Below are 22,988 nucleotides of genomic sequence, written 5' to 3'. Positions count from 1 at the left end.
CACTTTTTATAGAGCTTGAAATGACATTATTAAACCCATTTGTAAGAAGTTGATAGGAAATATATCAATAACTACTGACTTGCTTCAATATTGATATAATTTTTCACAATTTTTGAGAAAGTAATGTATTCCAGAATAGTATCAGTAAATCACAGTCTGAATTTCAGAAGAGTCGCTCTACTGGGAATACCATTTACACATTCACTCACAAAATTTTACAAACATCAAACAACAAGATAGCACCGGTTGATATTTTCTGTGACCTATCTAAGGCATTTCACTGTGTGAATCACAGAATGCTCCTGCATTAACTGAGGTTTTGTGGAACTGATGATTAGCTAGCCAACAGATAGCATCATATCTAACAATACGGAAAACTGGACTTAGTAAATCAACTAATGTAATGAGGGGAGATTATTCTTAATGAAGTGAAATCATGTGTGGGGTATCACAAGGCTCAAACTTAGGTCCACCATTGTTCCTCATACATGTAAACAATTAACCATCTAATACACAATGAGCAAAATTTGTTCTTTTTGTGAATGACACTAGTATTGTAATCAATCCAGACATACATACAGCAACAGAAGAAATGGTAAACTGTGTTCTCAAAAGTATTGTTGACTAGGTTTCTGTGAATGGTCACACACTCAATTTTAAACAGACACAACATATTCTGTTCTTGACATAGTGTAACTTCAAAATTTTTAGTTGCCCATATTGATGAGAATAACTGGAAAAAGACACATTTTGAACTCCTATAGCAACTTAGTTCAGCCACATTTGCGCTTAGAATCATTGCAAATCTTGGGTAACAAAAAGTTGACATATTCTTCCTATTTTCACTCAGTAATATTATATGGAGTCTTCATTGCCCAAAATGTGCTATAAACATAATATGTGGTGCTCACCCACAATCATCTGGGAGTCATCTGCTTAAGGAGCTGGGCTTTTTGACTATTGCTTCACAGTATGTTTATTTCCTCATGAAATTTGTTGCAAATAACCCATTGCAATTCAAAAGAAACAATGATGTGCATTATTACAAAAAAGAATGCACAATGCTACAACAAAAATCTTTGATCACTTACCCAGTGATATAAAATATCAGACAGGAAACAAAGTAAAATTTGAAAACAAACTGAAAAAGTTTATTATTAATAACTTGTTAAGAACTACTCCTATTCCACAGGAGAGTTATTATAATTGTAATGTATAAAAGGTGGTAGATAGGACTTACTAACTCACAGCAGTGTGTTTTTTAAAGACAAAATAAAAATCTTCTAAATTTTCAACATGTAGCCATTGTTACAAATTAATTTGTGATGTGAATATGAAATGACTTGTTCACAATATAACCATTTATCATGTGAATTATCTATGGAACATGAACTAACTAACTACTGTTTTCACTGCTATTATTTGTTGATTGGAAAATTACACAGAACACACTGAAGCACCAAAGAAACTGGTGTAGACATGTGCATTCAAATACAGAGACATGTAAACAGGCAGAATATGGCACTGCAGTCAGCAACGCCTGTATAAGGCAACGAGTGTCTGGTGCAGTTGTTAGATCGGTTACTGCTCCTACAATGGCTGGTTATCAAGAATTAAGTGAGTTTGAATGTGATATTATAGTTGGCACATGAGCGATGGGACACAGCATCTCAGATGATGAAGTGGGAATTTTTCTGCACGACCATTTCATGTGTGTATCATGAATATCAGGTATCCGATAAAACATCAAATCTCCAACATCGCTGTGGCTGGAAATATATACTGCAAGAATGGGACCAACGATGACTGAAGAGAATCGTTCGACATGACAGATGTGCAACACTTCTGCAAGTTGCTGCAGATTTCAATGCTAGGGCATCTACAGATGTCATTGTGCGAACCATTCAATGAAACATCATTGATATGTGCTTTTAGAGCTGAAGGCCCACTTGTGTACCCTTGATGACTATACGACACAAAGCTTTATGCCTCGCTGGGCCCATCAACTTTGAGATTGGACTGTAGATGGCTGGAAACATGTTGCCTGGTCGGACGAGTCTCATTTCAAATTGTATCGAGTGGATGGATGTGTATGGGTATGAAGACAACCTCGTGAATCCATGGGCCCTGCATGTCAGCAGGGGACTATTCAAGCTGGTAGAGGCTTTATAATGGTGTGTGGCATGTGCAATTGGAGTGATATGGGACCCCTGATACGTCTAGATATGACTCTGACAGATGACATGTATGTAAGCATCCTGTCTGACCACCTGCATCCATTCATATCCATTGTGCATTCTGATGGACTTGGGCAATTCCAGCATGACAATTGGACACTCCACACATTCATAATTGCTACAGAGTGACTCCAGGAACACTCTTCTGAGTCTAAACACTTCTGCTTGCCACCAAACTCCCCAGACATGAATGTTATTGAGCATATCTGGGATGCCTTGCAACGTGCTGTTCAGAAGAGATCTCCACCCACTCATACTCTTATGGATTTATGGGCAGTCCTGCAGCATTCATGGTGTCAGTTCCCTCCAGCACTAGTTTAGACGTTAGTCGAGTCCACGTCACATCAGTTGCCGCACTTCTGGAGCTTGTGGGGGCCCTACATGATATTGGGCAGGTGTACCAATTTCTTTGGCTCTTCAGTGTATAATGGTCATTTGTTAGTTATATTGAGGCCACCCTTGACAAACAAATGGTTACAGAGCCACACTATGTGATCAAAAGTATCTGGACACCTGGCTAAAAATGACTTACAAGTTCGTGGTGCCCTCCATCAGTAATGCTGGAATTCAATATGGTGTTGGCCCACCCTTAGCCTTGATGACAGCTTCCACTCTCGCAGGCACATGTTCTATCAGGTGCTGGAAGGTTTCTTGGGCAATGGCAGCCCATTCTTCATGGAGTGCTGCACTGAGGAGAGTTATTGATGCCAGTCGGTGAGGCCTGGCATGAAGTCGGCGTCCGAAACATCCCAAAGGTGTTCTTTAGGGGTCAGGCCAGGACTCTGTGCAGGCCAATCCATTACAGGGATGTTACTGTCATGTAACCACTCCACCACAGGCCGTGCATTATGAGATAGTGCCACACAAAACAACATGGGGTGCAAGACTCCCTCCATGAGAGAACCGACCGCACCACAACACCACCACCACCTCTGAATTTTACTGTTGGTACTACACACGCTGGCAGATGACATTCACTGGGCATTTGCCATACCCACACCCTGCCATCAGATCACCACATTGTGCACCATGATTCGTCACTTCACACAACGTTTGTCCACAGTTCATTCGTCCAATGTTTATGCTCCTTACACCAAGCGAGGCAGTGTTTGCCATTTACCGGCGTGATGTGTGGCTTATGAGCAGCCGCTCAACCATGAAATCCAAGTTTTCTCACCTCCCATCTACCTGTCATAGTACTTGCAGTGAATCCTGATGCACTTTGGAATTCCTGTGTGATAGTCTGGATAGATGTCTGCCCATTACACATTAACCCTAGGACACCCAGGCCTTTTTTTTCTAACTTAGATGCCTAAGGGGGGGGGGGGGGGGGGGGGGGGGGAAGGGGGGAGCCGGGGTTTGGCGAGCCCACAGGTATTAAATAAGTTTACTGATGAAAAATTTCAACTTTCAAAATTGTCTGTGTATTTTAACTAACCCATTGGTTTATAAATGTTGTTAATTGTTATACTGGATTGAGTGAATAAAAAATTGACATATTACAATACAAAATACAGATGTGTTCACATACAACAGACTACTCTGAGTCCTCAACTTCAAGGCAATAGACACACTTCACAATTTTTTCTGAATGTGTGTTACACACATGTTTATGACACTGTCCACAATACTGTTTTGGTTTACTTAGATTGTTGTACTTCTGCTTCTTTGTTTTAGGTTCTCTTACACAAATATGGCACTGACCTTTCCCTGCAGGAGGCTGATATGCTTCTGTTGTCACTTCTTTGATTTTCTTTTGTAGAATAGTCTCCATTGATTGAAAAATTTGGTTAGATAACCCTCTTGCATTGGCACTTCTTTCTTCTACCTGCAATTTCACTAGTTCCATCCCAGCTTGCAGAAGATAAAGTTTCTGTTTGTTGTGTTTCTTTTCATTCCATCTTTGATGTTGCTGGATGAATATGGTGGTTGCATTGATAGCACAAATGTCGATGAGAGAGTAAAATACAGATAGAGACCATCTCTTTGTTCCCCTCTTGCAGGTGTACAGGGTGTTTCAAAAATGACCAGTATATTTGAAACGGCAATAAAAACTAAACGAGCAGCGATAGAAATACACCGTTTGTTGCAATATGCTTGGGACAACAGTACATTTTCAGGCAGACAAACTTTCGAAATTACAGTAGTTACAATTTTCAACAACAGATGGCGCTGCGGTCTGGGAAACTCTATAGTACGATATTTTCCACATATCCACCATGCGTAGCAATAATATGGCGTAGTCTCTGAATGAAATTACCCGAAACCTTTGACAACGTGTCTGGCGGAATGGCTTCACATGCAGATGAGATGTACTGCTTCAGCTGTTCAATTGTTTCTGGATTCTGGCGGTACACCTGGTCTTTCAAGTGTCCCCACAGAAAGAAGTCACAGGGGTTCATGTCTGGCGAATAGGGAGGCCAATCCACGCCGCCTCCTGTATGTTTCGGATAGCCCAAAGCAATCATATGATCATCGAAATATTCATTCAGGAAATTAAAGACGTCGGCCGTGCGATGTGGCCGGACACCATCTTGCATAAACCACGAGGTGTTCGCAGTGTCGTCTAAGGCAGTTTGTACCGCCACAAATTCACGAAGAATGTCCAGATAGCGTGATGCAGTAATTGTTTCGGATCTGAAAAATGGGCCAATGATTCCTTTGGAAGAAATGGCGGCCCAGACCAGTACTTTTTGAGGATGCAGGGACGATGGGACTGCAACATGGTGCTTTTCGGTTCCCCATATGCGCCAGTTCTGTTTATTGACGAAGCCGTCCAGGTAAAAATAAGCTTCGTCAGTAAACCAAATGCTGCCCACATGCATATCGCCGTCATCAATCCTGTGCACTATATCGTTAGCGAATGTCTCTCGTGCAGCAATGGTAGCGGCGCTGAGGGGTTGCCGCGTTTGAATTTTGTATGGATAGAGGTGTAAACTCTGGCGCATGAGACGATACGTGGACGTTGGCGTCATTTGGACCGCAGCTGCAACACGGCGAACGGAAACCCGAGACCGTTGTTGGATCACCTGCTGCACTAGCTGCGCGTTGCCCTCTGTGGTTGCCATACGCGGTCGCCCTACCTTTCCAGCACGTTCATCCGTCATGTTCCCAGTCCGTTGAAATTTTTCAAACAGATCCTTTATTGTATCGCTTTTCGGTCCTTTGGTTACATTAAACCTCCGTTGAAAACTTCGTCTTGTTGCAACAACACTGTGTTCTAGGCGGTGGAATTCCAACACCAGAAAACTCCTCTGTTCTAAGGAATAAACCATGTTGTCTACAGCACACTTGCATGTTGTGAACAGCACACGCTTACAGCAGAAAGACGACGTACAGAATGGTGCACCCACAGACTGCGTTGTCTTCTATATCTTTCACATCACTTGCAGCGCCATCTGTTGTTGAAAATTGTAACTACTGTAATTTCGAAAGTTTGTCTGCCTGAAAATGTACTGTTGTCCCAAGCATATTGCAACAAACGGTGTATTTCTATCGCTGCTCGTTTAGTTTTTATTGCCGTTTCAAATATACCGGTCATTTTTGAAACACCCTGTACATACATGCCATTTGATCAATGGTATCAATTCCACCTTTAGTGGAATTATAATATGCATTTATCTTGGTTTTATTCTTCTCTCCTCCAACAGTGGTTTCGTTTTTGCTATGTAGGCCTACCTGTTGATGGCTCTGTGAACAAGAACATTGATGAATATAGCTCTCAATTTGATGTGTTCTTCATTATGTCTGGAATATGCTTCCTGTTTGACTGGAGAGTTCCTACTGTAGTAACTTTTTAGTCTTGGTAAAACTCTTCCGCCAAATCCACCGATGTGTAGTATCGGTCTGTAGTAGTATTTCGACCAGTATTTTTCACAGGTGCTACCAGACGTTTGATGACAGCTGCTGAACCCCGTTCTTCTTTCGACAAATTCTGAACATTACCTGCATAGGGCTCCATCTTCAAGACGTATCTGTCAAGTGCATCGGACATCGTGCGTATAAGGATGCCATACTTGCCCAGTTTATCCTTCATAAATACTTTGAAGGGGCAGCACCCTCTAAACAAGCTAAGCATCTCATCAATGGCGAGGTGGACCCCCGGTTTATACAGTAGTGGAAACCTATCATTCACTTTGTTGAAAACATCACAGATTGCTGTAAACTTGTCTGCTTCCCTTCTTAGCTGGCGGGTACTTTTGTCATCAAACCTTATGATTGCAATAAGTTCCTTGAAACGTTCTCTTGCCATAATGCCCTTGTAAACTGGCCGACCCATTAGGGCTGATCAAAGATCGTGTACACTGACAGAATTGCCCTTATTTGCCCCCGTAAGTGTCAGGATTCCTATAAAGGCATACAATTCTTTCTCATTAGTCAAAGTAACATTTCGCCTAACTGCCTCTTCATTTGAATGTTTTACTATAACATCCATGATGGCAGGTGTAAGAAGTAACTTCAAGGCTTCTCCAGGTGAATGGCAAACACCGGCTGGAGTTACTCCAGCCTGCTCTCTTACTATATTAGCAACAGACCTCCGAGGAATCCTAGGTTGTGTGGTTACGTACCTTCTTCCAGACTTGGCCACAATAACATCCTGATGGTCACTGCCTGAAGCTGCGCTATCTTCATCTTCTCTAACATCCACATCACTTTCCCGATCTGAATCATACTCCATAACACCATCCTCATATTCACTTTCACTCCCCAAGCAGAATCTGCATCTAAAATTTCATTCAGATCTCTTTCTAAAGACGAGTCAGGTATTCTTTTAGTCATTTTTAAGTGTGCGTGTGAACAGTAGGGAACTGCACTAACTCACTGCAAGTTTACAAGCTAAATAACAGCTGACTGACATCAACAATCACTTCCTCTGAAAGTAAACCGATTGTTGTGAATATCAAGAATAGCAACCAACAAGAAACTAACTTGCATTGTTGTAGAGATGAGAAATATGAAATTCTACTAAGGGAAATTTTCTATAGCATGAAAGCCTAAGGTGGGGGGGTTGTTGGACCCATAATAAGTTTATTTATTTTTTCTTTCAAAGCAGGGATTTTCTATAAAATATATTGACTCTAATGTTTCATAAAATAGCCAACAAACAATAACTCAAAGGGAATATGTAGTATGAAAGTTACTTGGGCTAAAGCAGGGGACATAAAAAAACTGTGGCTTCAACTAACCCTCCCCCCCACCCTCCCCCCACCCCCCTCCACTTAGGCATCCTAGGGTTAAGACCCTCTTCAACTGTTGGCGGTCTCTGTCTGTCAACAAATGCAGTTGGCTTGTATGCTTTTGTGCTGTATGTATTCCTTTCACGTTTCCACTTCACTATCACATTGGAAACAGTGGACCTAGGGATGTTTGGGAGTGTGGAAATCTCACATACAGACATATGACACAATTGACACCCAATCACCTGAACACATTGGAATTCCGTGAGTTCTGCAGAATGCCCCATTCTGCTCTCTCACGATTCCTAATGACTACTGAGGTCACTGATATGGAGTACCTGGCAGTAGGTGGCCGCACAATGCACCTAATATGAAAAACATGTTTTTGGTGGGTGTCGGGATACTTTTGATCGCATAGTTTATAAGACATACAGATATTGTAATCAGTCATATAAAAATATAAAGTAATCAAGTAAGCATTGATTAGATGATTATCCCAGTCATAGGCTAAACAATTACAAAAGTCAGTGCAAATGGGAGAACTCAAGAGAGTGCACCGCCACTCAACTACCCCAACAGCTCCATGCACAACAGAGCGCTCTAAAGTCACCCATCCTGATAAATGAAAAACTATATGCTGAACTACCAAAGACAAATATTCAGTATCAGTCCAGTAGGTCCTGCACCCTTCTAAGGTTCATCTCTCTGATTTTGCTACAGAAATTGAGCTGTTTGGTTTTGTTGTAGCTTCTTAGATCCCAATGGTGCTTGTAACTGTCAACAAGGAATTGACTGGTGTTATCTTTGCATCAGGTGTCATGATATCAATGTAACGTTTCCAAAAATCTATGACTTGTCAAGTTGTTATAAATGCTTACCATCATACTTGAAACATATTGAACAAAAATGTTTTGTGTTGTGTATCATGAAATAGAAATATATTAAATCAAAATGCAGTAAGATAACAGAAATATCAGCAATTTCCATATTTTGGTGATTTTCTCAGTAAGCATAGAAATATGAAGAGAGGTGATCATATTTACTTGTTTCTTTTTCCAGTTTTTGTGAACATACACAATGTTGTCTCTTTGTGGAAGAGCAGTACTTGTAAAACAATGGAGCTGTCAAAATGAATTTCTCCAGATGCTTTATAAGTATGTCAGCACCCAAGGCCCCCAGGGTGACAGTTCTGCATACTTTAGTGATGGTCCGAGATCTCAGAAGTTGTCATGGTCAACATCTACTGGAAATAATTCTCTTCTTCCTAAACAAGCTCAAGTGGTAATATGTGGTGCTGGAACAGTAGCAAATTCTGTAGCATATCATCTTGTGCAAAGTGGGTGGCATGATATATTGGTACTGGAACAAGAAAGGTTAGTAATGTAAAATGTGGTTTACATTTTGTATATGTTATATGTTATTTATTTAAATATTAATCCAATTTTTGTTGTAAAGGATTGGAAGTGGCACATCTTCATTTGGCTCTGGCACCTTGGGCCTTTTTAAACCTATGGCTGACAGACATCTTATTATGTACAGCATTAAACTATATCGACAGCTTGAGGAATTGGGATATGATATAGGTAATAATCTGCCTCAGCAGACTCTGAGATCTGCAGCAGGCATTTGCACAATACATTAGATATTTTTCTTGTCTCATTTTTTTTCCTAGTGTCTGTACATGATCATACACTAAATAAGTCAAAATTATGGGAAAATATATGTTATGTCTGGTGTGAGATTTCATATAAAAGAATATCACATGTAGAAAACAACTGCTTGCTGTAAACATTTTTTTAAAATATTCTTGCTAATCATAATTAACTCCTAAAGTAATACGTATTCATTTATTTCATATATTTTTGTTTACATGTGAACGTAGCTGTAAATTTAATTTCTGGATAAACTGGCGTGAGATAGACCTACTGCTAAATTTGCTAGTTGCTTTTCAAATTCACATTGCTCCATGTAATTCATGGCAGTGAAGAACTGATTGTTGTTTGTTAAATGTAATTATAACCAATCATTCAATATGCCTTTGATATTTGTCATTTGGAATTTTGTGGTTAACCCTCTCAAACAGCCTTGATAACTAAGAATGTATTTATTGCCCTGTAACCATTAACACATATGAAACTTCCTTTCAGATTAAAACTGTGTGCCAGACCGAGTCTTGAACTCGGGGCCTTTGCCTTTCGCGGGCAAGTGCTCTACCACTTGCCTGCGAAAGGCAAAGGCCCCGAGTTCAAGTCTCGGTCCGGCACACTATTTTAATCTGCCAGAAAGTTTCATAGCAGTGCGCACTCCACTGTAGAGTGAAAATCTCATTCTTATTACCACACATGTTTATTTTGTTGTGTTTGAGTTCTTGTCTTACAAACTTGATGCTTCTGATGGTCCTGAATTGATGTTATACCTTATGTTGTAAATTACACTAGTCTCTATTTTAAAACTTTTTGCCAGAAGATTTGTTTGGAAGTTGGTGTTCTTCAGTCAATTTTTTATACTGATCCTAGAAATAATTACTGTTTTTGTCTATCATATCAGGTTTTTGCACAAAATAAGAAGTAATGTTTTGATGTTATTTTCACTTCTGAGTTCACAAATATATTCTAACACCATTTCACACAAGATGACTTTTTAATCAAAACACTTTTAAAAAATACTCCTCAGAACTCCCCTAATTTGTTTCGTGACTACCTTCTATAAAAACAAGAAGTCAACAGTGTTCCATAAATTTTTAAAATTTCTTTTCTGTGACTTCCTTGTAGATCCTGGTACATGATGACTGTCCCTCTTCAACATACAACAGTATTCGGTCATCATAGCTGCTGTCCAGTGCCACCTCTTAATATCTTGGTGAAAACGTTCTCTCTGCTTTTCAATATAATGTCCCAAATTTCCGGAAAGTAGTCGATATGTGAGTGTAGAAAGTGAACGTCCACATTCATTTAACAACCCATCTTCTTGGAATTTTGCAACTATTTTCAACAATGGCCTTGTAATTAGGATCTTCGTTATTCCACAGAAAGTCCTCAGTAACTGATCGGGAAGGCAGTCATGCACCTTTTTCTCTTTTCTTCATTGTCTTCTCAGAATCTTCATCCTTTATCAATTTCTTTATTTAAGGACTAAAAAAGAATTCCAGCTTTCAATTTGTCTCATGTGGTGAAGGGAAATTTCTTGGAAAGGTACTTGATGCAGGTTCTACTGGGGTAGAGCCTTTACAAATTACTTCGTCAAGCCCGATTTAATCATTTTTTTTCTTTCTTTCTTTTTTTTCTTAAGTAGTTCATGCAGGATATTTTTAGTTACAGATGGAAAATTTCTCCCCCCTTACCAAACTTTCACATTCCAGTGTCTCTGCCTAACTGACTGTGTCATTCACATAGAAAGCAAGATATTTTTGTGAATCCAGCTTGTTGTCCCAATAGTATTCTGATAACTTTGAAGTCGTGACAGATAAGCCAAGTGTGTTCCTCATACTGGATACTTGTGAAAAATATCTTCATGTTCTCATACGTCGCTTTCATTTGAAATGAATGGCCACAAGACTGGACCCATACATCTTTATGCAGTAACACATCTTTCAGGCTCCTCAGTGACAAGTCTAGGAAAGTCCCCACTGTGTAGGATAATGTTCCAATGCCATAGAAGTGCATTAACTCTTTTATGTTATTGCAGTAAACCAAGGACTCATTCAGTGAGAATAAAGGAACTAATTCTTCCTCTATATGTGTACCATGAGCAATGTGTACCTGCTTCCAGAAGATTCTTACTTTTTAACCGGGAGCCAAGTAGTTATGCAGATTCCTTAGGCAAATTCAAATCTTATATGAGAGCATTAAGTTCACTCGGAGAACAATTATGGAGTAAAGTCGCATTCAGACTGTTGGACATCACTATCGTCTTTGGTAATTCCATCAACTTCATTTTCATCATCATCTTCCGCCATGTTCTCTACAACAGCTGGGGGAAGAGGAGCAATCGGATCTTCTCCATGTGCAAACTGGCCTAATGGCTCAATCAATGCTTGGATACACAATTTGTCTCTTATTTTTTGAACTGCAGCCCTCAACATTAACTAAGCAGCAGTAACAGTCATTAAGATTTTTTTAGGCTCTCTCCACAGTACTGGAATCACAAATGGGATGCATGCTTTTCTTTTCTTTCATCCACAATCGTAATCTTTCCACATGATAGTGGCTAACTGTCTCTGGTGCTATCCCTTGTGCTGGTCACCAAGTTTCGTTTTAAAATAAGCTTGATAAGGTTTTTACACAAAGTCTGCTTAGTCACTGTATAATTCGCAAAAATGTAACACAAAATATTTTGGTTCTCACTCTTGCATGTTGACATTATTGTAATTATCAACAATAGGTGAAGTGTTTCATTAATACTGTCTTAAATATACAGAATAATCACAATACAGCACTGGTTATCCAAGCCTGCGAGACAAGCAACAGTTTCAGGATCACGCAATAACAACTAGCATCAACAGGTGTAACAGCCTAAAGGTATGCAGGGCCATATTGAGAAATTTCCCTCCGACAATAGACATAACATACTGGCACAGCAATATATCTTTGAAGTCAAATTGTGGCAAAAATGTACGTGATAGCAAGAAACTGAAAACAGATTTGTAGTCAACATAAAAAGTTGAGGCAATGTTATATATTAGTTTTCAGTCATCTGATAACTTGCAGACTAGTGTTATATTTGACAATAAAACAAGAGAGATGGTTTTTCAAAGCATATTTGAAAATTTTGAAAACTACAGGCATTATTGACAGTGGTCTCAATACCACATTAAAAGTCAGAACAACCATAATAATTGTAGCCTGATGGAAACTCTCCCCAGAAAAAATGATTTGATAATACTAAAAAATGGTTTAGAAAGCTTTATGGATTAGTTATATAGTCACTGATTGCATTAAAGAGGCTTAGAAATAATTCCACTATCTTAAAAGATTTTATCATTACAAGCTTCGTGTTGCTGTGTCCTTCAGTCTGAAGACTGATTTGGTGCAGCTCTCCACACTACTCTATCCTTTGTATCTCTGAATAGCTACTAATGAACTGAACCTGCTTACCGTACGCATCTCTTGGTCTCCATCTACAACTTTTATGCCCCACAATGCTCTCCATTACCAAATTGACGATTCCTTCATACCTCAAGATATGTTCTATCAACTGATCCTTTCTTTTAATCAAGTTGTGCTATAAATTTCTTTTTTTCCAATTTGTATCAGTACCTACTCTTTAGTTACTCAATCTACTGCTCTAATCTTAAGCAGTCTTCTGTAACACAACATTTCAAAAGCTTCAATTATGTTCTTGTGTGAACTGCTTACTTTCCACATTTCACTTACATAAAAGGCTACACTCCAGCCAAATACACTCAGAAAAAGTCTTAACATTTAAATTTATATTCTGCTTTTTCAGCAATGCTTTTCATGCTATAGCAAATATCCTCTCTACTTCGGCCATCATCAGTTATTTTTCTTTCCAGTTAGGAGAACTCGTCTATTACTCAAAGTTTTTGTTTCTTCTCCCTGAACTTTAATTCTCTCTCCAGATTTACCCTTGGTGTCCTTTATTGCTGGCTCAATGTACAGATTGAGTAACATCGATGATAGGCTACAACTCTGCCTCACCCTCGTATCAGTTATCGCCTCACTTACATGTCCTTCAGCTCTTAAAACTTCGTTCTAGTTTTTGTGCACGTTGTAAATAATCTTTTGTTCCCTAATCTTTTGTTCCCTGTATTTTGTCCCTGATACCTGCAGAATTCCAAAGGTTGGATTCCAGGCTACATGGTTAAAAGCTTTTCTAAATCGACAAATGCTATAAGTGTAGGTAGGCTTTTCTTTAACCTATCTTCTAAGACAAATTGTAGGGTCAGTATTGCCTCGCATGCTTATATAGCTCTCTGGAATCCAAACTGATCCACCCCAAGGTCAGATTCTGTCAGTTCTTCCATTTCTCTTGTAGTAACTGAATGCTGCTATTAATTCAGCCCAAATATCCTTGGTACCAGATAAAGAGTTTCTCTGCTATAGTTCCTTTAAGTTAGCCATTGCATGCTATGATTATTATACACTTGTCTGTCAGGGCAGCACTGTAACAGAAAAGTGGTGACACAGTAAGAAATGACAAACAATATTCATTAAGAGTATGTTAGAAAATGGTACTCGTCTTTTGTACAGATTGATGCTTGGCACTTGATGTCCTAAACCTAATAAAATGATATCCCTAATCAACTTTGCTGTATGTGCTCACAGTAGTCGATAGTAATTGAGCAGGCATGAGTGTTAGTTCCCCACAAATAACGATTACTAAATCGGAAGGTAGTTTTCAGAGTAATGTACTGAGTGCATTGCAAGTACTGAACTGAACAGTTGCTTGTTCATGACTATGGAGTTTCCACAGAGCCTCATGTTTTGTGCCTGTTGGTGGAAGAATTTCCATGTCAGCCAATGCAAGGCAGTAGCAAAGTAGTCTGTGGCTGACAGCATTCTCTGTTGACTGCCATCTGCCCTAGCGGCATACATATACAGCTTGCTTAAGGAAATGGTGCAGAAGCAGGAAGTGGTCCGAGTTTGTGAGGGCCATCTGGAGGCTGCTGCCTAGAATGGAGAGGCACCAAGCAGGTGGTTGTGGTTTTGTCATGGTGGCCTCTTGCCCAATTTTTTGGGTACCTCTTGCTTGATGACAACAACTCTGTAAATAGTTCATGTCAGTGTTTTGCAAAAATGCCTCTTTAAACTGAGAGTTCAGTAATATTCACATTTGTCAGTATCTGCTTTCTTTAGAACTGAATTATTAAATTCACTTTAGCTCCGAACTGTACTTTGCTTTTCTCATATATCTTATATAGATGGAATAGTTTTATCATAACTGGCCATCACAAGGATCTCAGTAATTCTGTGAGAATGTTGTCTGCTTCAGAGGCCTTGTTTCAACTTGGGGCTTCCAGTGTCCTGTCAAATTATACTCACAGTATCATATCTCCCATTGTATCTTCATCTACTTCCTCCTCTCTTTCTATAATGTTACTTTCTAGTTCGATTTCCTTGTGTAGGCCTTCTACATATTCCCTCCAGCTTTCAGCTTTCACTTCTTTACTTAATACTGGCTTGTCATCAGAGCTCTTAAGATTCATGCATCTGCTTCTCTTTTCTCCAAAGATCTATCTTTCTCATTCTTATATATGCTTTTATACCATGGCATTTCTCTATAGCTATTCCTGCTTTGCCCTTTTGCACTTCCTGACATTCTCAGTTTTTAGGTGTCTGTATTCATTTTTTCCCTGCTTCATTTTCTGTAGTTTTTATGTTTTCTCCTTTCGGCAATTGCACTGAGCCTCTCCTATATTTTCCAAAGATTTCTACTGGATTTTGTGTTTTTTGCCTATTCGATCCTCTGCCACCATCACTATTTCATCTCTCAGAGCTAACTCCTCATCATCTATTGTGTTTCTTACCCATGATTACTTGCAACAACCTCCAGTTCTGTCATATTCAGTCCACAGTTCATAACCAGCAAATTATGCTCAGAGTCCACATCTGCCCCTGGAAATGTTTTACACTTCAAAATCTGATTCTGAAATCTGTATTTTCCATTATGAAACATATTTGATGTCTTCCAGGGTCTCCAGGTCTCTTCCATGGATACAAACTCTTTAATAACAATGTTATGGAAATGATAGATTGTAGATTGCTACTCACCATAAAGATGACACGTTTAGTTGCAGGCAGATGGAGTGAAAAGACTGTTACACATTGAGCTTTCGTCCAAAGCAGTCCACAGAAAAGAAAGGAAAACACACATACACATTCAAACAATCAGGCACAAAATGCGCGCACGCACACACACGTAACCACTATCTTCGGCCACTGTGGCCAGAATGCTGGAATTCTGGCCAGAGTGGCCAGAGATAGTGGTGATGAGTGTATGAGGCATGTTTCTTTGTGAAGAATGCTTTGGCCAAAAGCTCATTGCGTAGCAGAAATTTTGTTGTGGCTGTCTGCAATTCAGTGTATCATCTTTACGGTGAGTAGCAGTCTGACTTTTTCATAATGTTGTTGGTATTCCAGCCCAAAACTCTTAAATGATTTTTGAACCAAGTATGATGAAATTATACTCTGTGCAGTGTTCTACCAGGTGGCTTCCTATTTCACTCCTTTCACCAGTTTTACGTTCCCCTATAAATTTTCCTTCTCTTCCCTTTCCTACTATCAAATTCTAGTCCCCCTCCTCAACTGTATTAATAATTTCTTTTATCACATCATACGTTCTTTCAGTCTTTTTTTACATCTGCTGAGCTAGTTGGCATATAAAGTAGTGCTGTTGGGTTCGATATTTGCTTTGTGTCAGTCTTGGCTAGGATAATGCATTCACTATGCAGTTCATAGAAGCGTACCCATGTTCATATTTTCTTGTTCTTTATTAGTAGACTTACTGCTGTGTTACTCCTATTTCATTTTGAATTTCTCCTATTTCATTTTGAATTTACAACTTTATACACACCTGATGAGAAGTCCTATTCTTCCTGCTATTGGGTTGTACTAATTCCTACTATATGTAACTGCAACTTAGCCATTTACCTTTTTTAATTCTTCAGGCTACCTGTCCTTTTAAGGGACCAAGCATTCCATCCTCCAACCCACATGCCAGTTTCGTTTTTCCTAATGATGACATCCTTCTAAATAGTCTCTGCCTGGAGATCTGAATTGGGAACAATTTTTCCTCTGGAATACTTTGCTCAAGAGTACACTATAACCATTTACCCACACAGTGAAATGCATGCCTTCAGGAAAGATAAAGACTGCAGATTTCCTTGCTTTTAGCCATTTGAAGTACTAGTATAGCAAGACTATGATGACTAATGTTACAAGGCCAGATAATTAATCATCCATACTGTTGCTCCTGCAACTACTGAAAAGGCTGCTATCCTTCTTTAGCAACCACAGCTTTGTCTGGCCACTTCACATTTAATCCCTCATTGTGTTTGGATCTATGGTACAACTATCGGCATCATTGATGCCCACTCTCCATGCTACTCTATCCTGTGCAAGCTTCTTCACCTCCCAGTACCTACTGCAACCTACATCCTTCTGAATCTGTTTAGTGTATTCATCTCTTGGTCTCCCTCTACGATTTTTACCCTCCACGCTGCCCTCCAATACTAAATTGGTGATCCTTCGATGTCTCAGATCATGTCCTACCAACCAATCCCTTCTTCTAGTCAAGTTGTGCCACAAGCTCCTCTTCTCCCCAATTCTATTCAATACCTCCTCATTAGTTATGTGATCAACCCATCTAATCTTCAGCATTCTTCTGTAGCATCACATTTCAAAAGCTTCTATTCTCTTCTTGTCTAAGCTATTTATCGTCCACGTTTCACTTCCATACAAGGCTACACTCCATACAAATACTTTCAGAAATGACTTCCTGACACTTAAATCAATACTCGATGTTGACAAATTTCTCTTCTTAAGAAACGCTTTCCTTGCCATTTCCAGTCTACATTATATGTCCTCTGTACTTCGACCATCATCAGTTATTTTGCTCCCCAAATAGCAAAACTCCTTTACTACTTTAAGTGTCTCATTTCCTAATCTAATTCACTCAGCATCACCCGACTTAATTCGACTACATTCCATTATCCTCATTTTGCTTTTGTTGATGTTCATCTTATACCCTCCTTTCAAGACACTGTCCATTCCGTTCAACTGCTCTTCCAAGTCCTTTGCTGTCTCTGACAGAATTACAATGTCATCGGTGAACCTCAAAGTTTTTATTTCTTCTCCATGGATTTTAATACCTACTCCAAATTTTTCTTTTGTTTCCTTTATTGCTTGCTCAATATACAGGTTGAATAACATTGGCGATAGGATACAACCCTGTCTCACTCCTTTCCCAACCACTGCTTCCCTTTCATACCACTCGACTCTTATAACTGCCATCTGGTTTCTGTACAAATTGTAAATAGCCTTTCGCTCTCTGTATTTTACCCCTGCCACCTTCAGAATTTGAAAGAGAGTATTCCAATCAACATTATCAAAAGCTTTCTCTAAGTCTACAAATGCTAGAAATGTAGGTTTGCCTTTCCTTAATCTTTCTTCTAAGATAAGTCGCAGGGCCAGTATTGCCTCACGTGTTCCAACATTTCTACGGAATCCAAACTGATCTTCCCCGAGGTCGGCTTCTATCAGTTTTTCCATTCGTCTGTAAAGAATTCGCGTTAGTATTTTGCAGCTGTGGCTTGTTAAACTGATAGTTTCGTAATTTTCACATCTGTCAACACCTGCTTTCTTTGGAATTGGGATTATTATATTCTTCTTGAAGTCTGAGGGTATTTCGCCTATCTCATACATCTTGCTCACCAGATGGTAGAGTTTTGTCAGGACTGGCTCTCCCAAGGTTGTCAGTATTTCTAATGGAATGTTGTCTACTCCGAGGGCCTTGTTTCGACTCAGGTCTTTCAGTGCTCTGTCAAACTCTTCACGCAATATCATATCTCCCATTTCATCTTCATCTACATCCTCTTCCATTTCCATAATATTGTCCTCAAGTACATCGCCCTTGTATAGGCCCTCTATATACTCCTTCCACCTTTCTGCTTTCCCTTCTTTGCTTAGAACTGGGTTTCCACCAGAGCTCTTGATATTCATGCAAGTGGTTCTCCTTTCTCCAAAGGTCTCTTTAATGTTCCTGTAGGCAGTATCTATCTTACCCCTAGTGAGATAAGCCTCTACATCCTTACATTTGTCCTCTAGCCATCCCTGCTTAGCCATTTTGCACTTCCTGTCGACCTCATTTTTGAGACGTTTGTATTCCTTTTTGCCTGCTTCATTTACTGCATTTTTATATTTTCTCCTTTCATCAATTAAATTCAATATTTCTTCTGTTACCCAAGGGTTTCTACTAGCCCTCGTCTTTTTACCTACTTGATCCTCTGCTGCCTTCACTATTTCATCCCTCAAAGCTACCCATTCTTCTTCTACTGTATTTCTTTCCCCCATTCCTGTCAATTGTTCCCTTATGCTCTCCCTGAAACTCTGTACAATCTCTGGTTCTCTCAGTTTATCCAGGTCCAATCTCCTTAAATTCCCACCTTTTTGCAGTTTCTTCAGTTTTAATCCGCAGTTCATAACCAATAGATTGTGGTCAGAGTCCACATCTGCCCCTGGAAATGTCTTACAATTTAAAACCTGGTTCCTAAATCTGTGTCTTACCATTATATAATCTATCTGATACCTTTTAGTATCTCCAGGGTTCTTCCATGTGTACAACCTTCTTTTATGATTCTTAAACCAAGTATTAGCTATGATTAAGTTATGCTCTGCGCAGAATTCTACCAGGCGGCTTCCTCTTTCATTTCTTAGCCCCAATCCATATTCACCATACTCATTTATATGTTTCCTTCTCTACCTTTTCCTACTGATGAATTTCAGTCACCCATGACTATTAAATATTCGTCTCCCTTCACTACCTGAATAATTTCTTTTATCTGATCATACATTTCATCAATTTCTTCCTCATCTGCAGAGCTGGTTGGCATATAAACTTGTACTATTGTAGTAGGTGTGGGCTTTGTGTCTGTCTTGGCCACATTAAAGTGTTCACTATGCTGTTTGTAGTAGCTTACCCGTACACCTATGTTTTTATTCATTATTAAACCCACTCCTGCATTACCCCTATTTGATTTTGTATTTATAACCCTGTATTCACCTGACCAAAAGTCTTGTTCCTCCTGCCACCGAACTTCACTAATTCCCACTATATCTAACTTTAACCTATCCATTTCCCTTTTTAAATTTTCTAACCTACCTGCCCAATTAAGGGATCTGACATTCCACGCTCTGATCTGTAGAATGCCAGTTTTCTTTCTCCTGATAACGACGTCCTCCTGAGTAGTCCCCGCCCGGAGATCCGAATGGGGGACTATTTTACCTCTGGAATATTTACCCAAGAGGGCACCATCATCATTTAATCATACAGTAAAGCTGCATGCCCTCGGGAAAAATTACGGCTGTAGTTTCCCCTTGCTTTCAGCCGTTCGCAGTACCAGAACAGCAAGGCCATTTTGGTTAATGTTACAAGGCCAGATCAGTCAATCATCCAGACCGTTACCCCTGCAGCTACTGAAAAGGCTGCTGCCCCTCTTTAGGAACCACACGTTTGTCTGGCCTCTCAACAGATACCCCTCCGTTGTGGTTGCACCTACGGTATGGTTATCTGTATTGTTGAGGCACGCAAGCCTCCCCACCAACGGCAAGGTCCATGGTTCATGGGGGGCGGGGGGGGGGGGGGGTGTTACAAGCTTCACATCCTAATTTATAGTCTGCTGACTGCTTTAAATCAATGTTAGACTACTTTTCTGGGTACAGAGAACTTGCGTCCCATTTGGATTCAGGGAAGGATGTAACATCATGCTACAGACAAGTTGGAGTGTTTTGGACATCTGAAGTAATCATGAAAACTCAAACCTAAATGAAAAAGTTTATGACAACAATCAACAGGAACAGTCTGGTACAAACTGAGCAAAATCTTTATGAAAGTTATATTTCTGTTAATAGCTGTACAAGAAATATGCTTCACAGGTGAAGAAGTTTTTGGATCAGATGGATATAGGATTTTCAAGAGCTGGCCCAAACTTTTAACTTACTGGTTTTGTTTGCTATCCCCACATTGTGCAATTAAAATATTTATACAATATCCATGCCATGACTAATGATGAAAAAGATTCTATTGACCTCGACATCACGGGTAAACTGGGACAGTGCAGACCAAAATTTATCAAAAGTGCTGAAGTATCATGTCAAGATTGTCATGGGTGATTTCAGTGCACAAGTAAGAATGGGAGACACCATTAAATTGTTTGTGAACACACTCTTCCATCCCATATATCTGAAACAACCAACATAACAATCGCCAGGCTCAGGTAACGGAAAGCTTCAGATGGACTGTCACACACTGTTTCAGAAACTGGCAATGCTGCACTGTTTCAAAGACACAACACTGAAATAATTAATGTCTGGGTCAAGAAGGGAATGACCACCAACTCTGATAATTCTGTATCAGAAATTACTTTTAGATCCATTTCTTTTCAATAGAAAGAGAAATAAACAAACTGTGATCTATTTTAATACCAAAAAGCTTAGAGACAAAGAAAATAAATTTGTGACGATTTGCCCATGTCCTTTAAAAAGACATTAATATTATAACACAGTAGATGATGCAAATTACCAAAGAAATACCAGAGATCAAAGAAGGAAAGGACTGTGCATTGTGGAGTGAGAATTGTGAAGATGTCTAGAAGAATCATTTAATTATGTGAAAAAAATATTGAAGATCCAATAACAAAATTGAATCCACACTGACGAGAGTATAATATGAAACAATAAACTTGAATATGAAAGGATAATAGAAAATATTGAACTCCATATCTACGGAGAAAGTCCCACTAATACCACAGGCATTTCAAAAAGATGGTTCAGAGAATAAATGTAACACTAACCAAGTCAAATGATAACTGTGAAATGCTAGCAAAATATTTTGAAGCCTTATTAATTTATGGGAACAACTGCAGCCAATAAGAAAGGTGATTAAATCACAATGACTAAATCTTACTAGTGTCAACAGTTTGGTCTCCTATTAAAATGTGAGCTGGTGACTGTTGTACAGATGTAGCTTAACATATTAAGAAATACGTTCCTCTTCAAACCACTGGGAAGAAGAATGATTAAGACTGAAGTACGACTGCATAATGTTTGTTCATGATATAGGTATACAGACAGAGGAATTTCAAATTTGCAGCGGAACAAATTAATGTGCTGAGTGATATAGCAGAACAAAGAAGCTTGCAGATATCCATAAAAAATAGAAACAATACCAAATCTACTACATACATGTTCTGCAAACCACTGTGTAATGTGTGGTAGTGGGTACTTAGCATTGTACTACATATTAGCGTTTGTTACTGTTTCATTCATACCTGTATTTGGAGCATGGGAAGTATGGCTGCTTAAAGGCCTCTGAGCACACTGTAATTAGTCAGATCTTGTCTTTGTGGTTCCTAAGGCAGTGAGACATTGGAGCCTGAAGTATATTCCTATGTTCCTCACTTAATAATAGTTTTTGAAACTTTGTGAGTGGGGTTCCATAGAATAAGTAATGTCTATCTTCAATCAGCAAGCAATTCAGGCTTTTCAGTGTTTTCATGATGCTCTCCTCTGAGGCGCCCCCCCCCAAAAAAAAGATGATTCTTGCAGTCTTTCTTTGCAGACATTCAGTGTCTCCTGTTATTCCTATGTGACATGGGTCCCACACTCTTCATCAGTGTTCTAGGATGGCGTGTTCAAATGTTTTGTAATCTCCTTTGTAGAATGACTGCATTTTTGCACTACCTATGATTGATCCTATCTGATCATTTCATTTAATATACCCTCATATTGCTACAACCAGTTATTTGTACAATTCGTCTGATTTTAGTTTTGACTAATTGGTTTTATAGTCTTAGGATACTACTTTTCTGTATTTTGTCAACACATTTTGCCACCATCTGACATTTATATACTTAGACTAATTTCCCAAAATTTGCAACACTCTGAAATCTTATAAAGATCTGACTGGACATTGCTGCAGCATTTTCACATAGTACTGGGTCATAGGCAACTAGACATCTGTGAAAATTTTGAGGTTATTATTAATATTGCCAACTAAGTCCTTACTATACAATGTAACTGCAAAGGTCTCACTATACTTCCTTGGGCCACATCTGAAGTTATTTCTACTTTATCGATGACTCTTCATCTGAGATAACATGATGTGTCACAGCTACTAAGAAATCTGCAATCGAGTCACAAATTTTGTTTGATCCTCAATTTGATTACACTTTTGTTAATAAGCATTGGTGTGGTACTGAGTCACATGGTTTTGGAAGATAAAAAAGTCAAGAAATACTGTATCCACATAACTGCCTCCAATCATTTGGATTTCAGGATGTTGTGTGAGAAACGCACAAGTTGGGATTCACTGATGTTTTTGGAATTCATGATGTTTAGAATGAGGAGGTCATTCTGTTTGAGAGCCAGATCTGATTTTGATTAAATAAAGCCTATATGGTGCTCCAAGCTGTGCCTCAAGTTACCTGCAAAATTCGTCTAGTAATGTTTTGGAGATTAGCGTGTTCATTACATCTAGCTATTACCTCATTCTGCACTTGCATATCAGTATTTTTGTTATGATGAGTGGTGGTGACTAAGCTACTGTACACACAATAGTATCAGTTGCCCTTGCATCTATGCTCTTCAGATAAGTACAGCTCGTGATACGCACCCCACTCTTACCCTTCCAAGTTGTGCCAATGCACGATGTTTTGGAATGCACAGCACCGCTTCTGAACAGTGCATACAGAGGGGCATGGACAGGAGTGTGCATCTGTGCATCATGCTATTGGAGTAGCTATGTGTTATACAATGTGCACATTATGCAACAAATAGTGTGGAAGTATGAATCACAAACAATGAGGATTGTGTAAGCATTGTACTCATTACTTACGCAT

The 22,988-nt window shown here is 39.2% G+C and overlaps 1 protein-coding gene across 2 annotated transcripts in view; it reads left to right on the top strand.

Annotated features, from left to right (window-relative positions):
• LOC124615854 (pyruvate dehydrogenase phosphatase regulatory subunit, mitochondrial-like) overlaps positions 1-22,988 on the top strand; it is a 168,754-nt gene that overhangs the window by 8,678 nt on the left and 137,088 nt on the right. For both annotated transcript variants that reach the window (XR_006979814.1, XM_047144013.1), the window contains exons 2-3: positions 8,474-8,787; positions 8,870-8,997. Coding sequence is in view for 1 of the 2 variants with exons in the window: in XM_047144013.1 (XP_046999969.1) it covers positions 8,492-8,787; positions 8,870-8,997 (424 nt within the window). In the remaining variant the exon portion in view is untranslated. The remainder of the gene's footprint in view (positions 1-8,473; positions 8,788-8,869; positions 8,998-22,988) is intronic.

This window comes from Schistocerca americana, chromosome 5 (genome assembly GCF_021461395.2).
Source record: "Schistocerca americana isolate TAMUIC-IGC-003095 chromosome 5, iqSchAmer2.1, whole genome shotgun sequence".
Lineage (NCBI taxonomy): Eukaryota > Metazoa > Arthropoda > Insecta > Orthoptera > Acrididae > Schistocerca > Schistocerca americana.
Note: the sequence above shows the minus strand (reverse complement) of the source record. Positions and strands in the feature narration are given on the sequence as shown.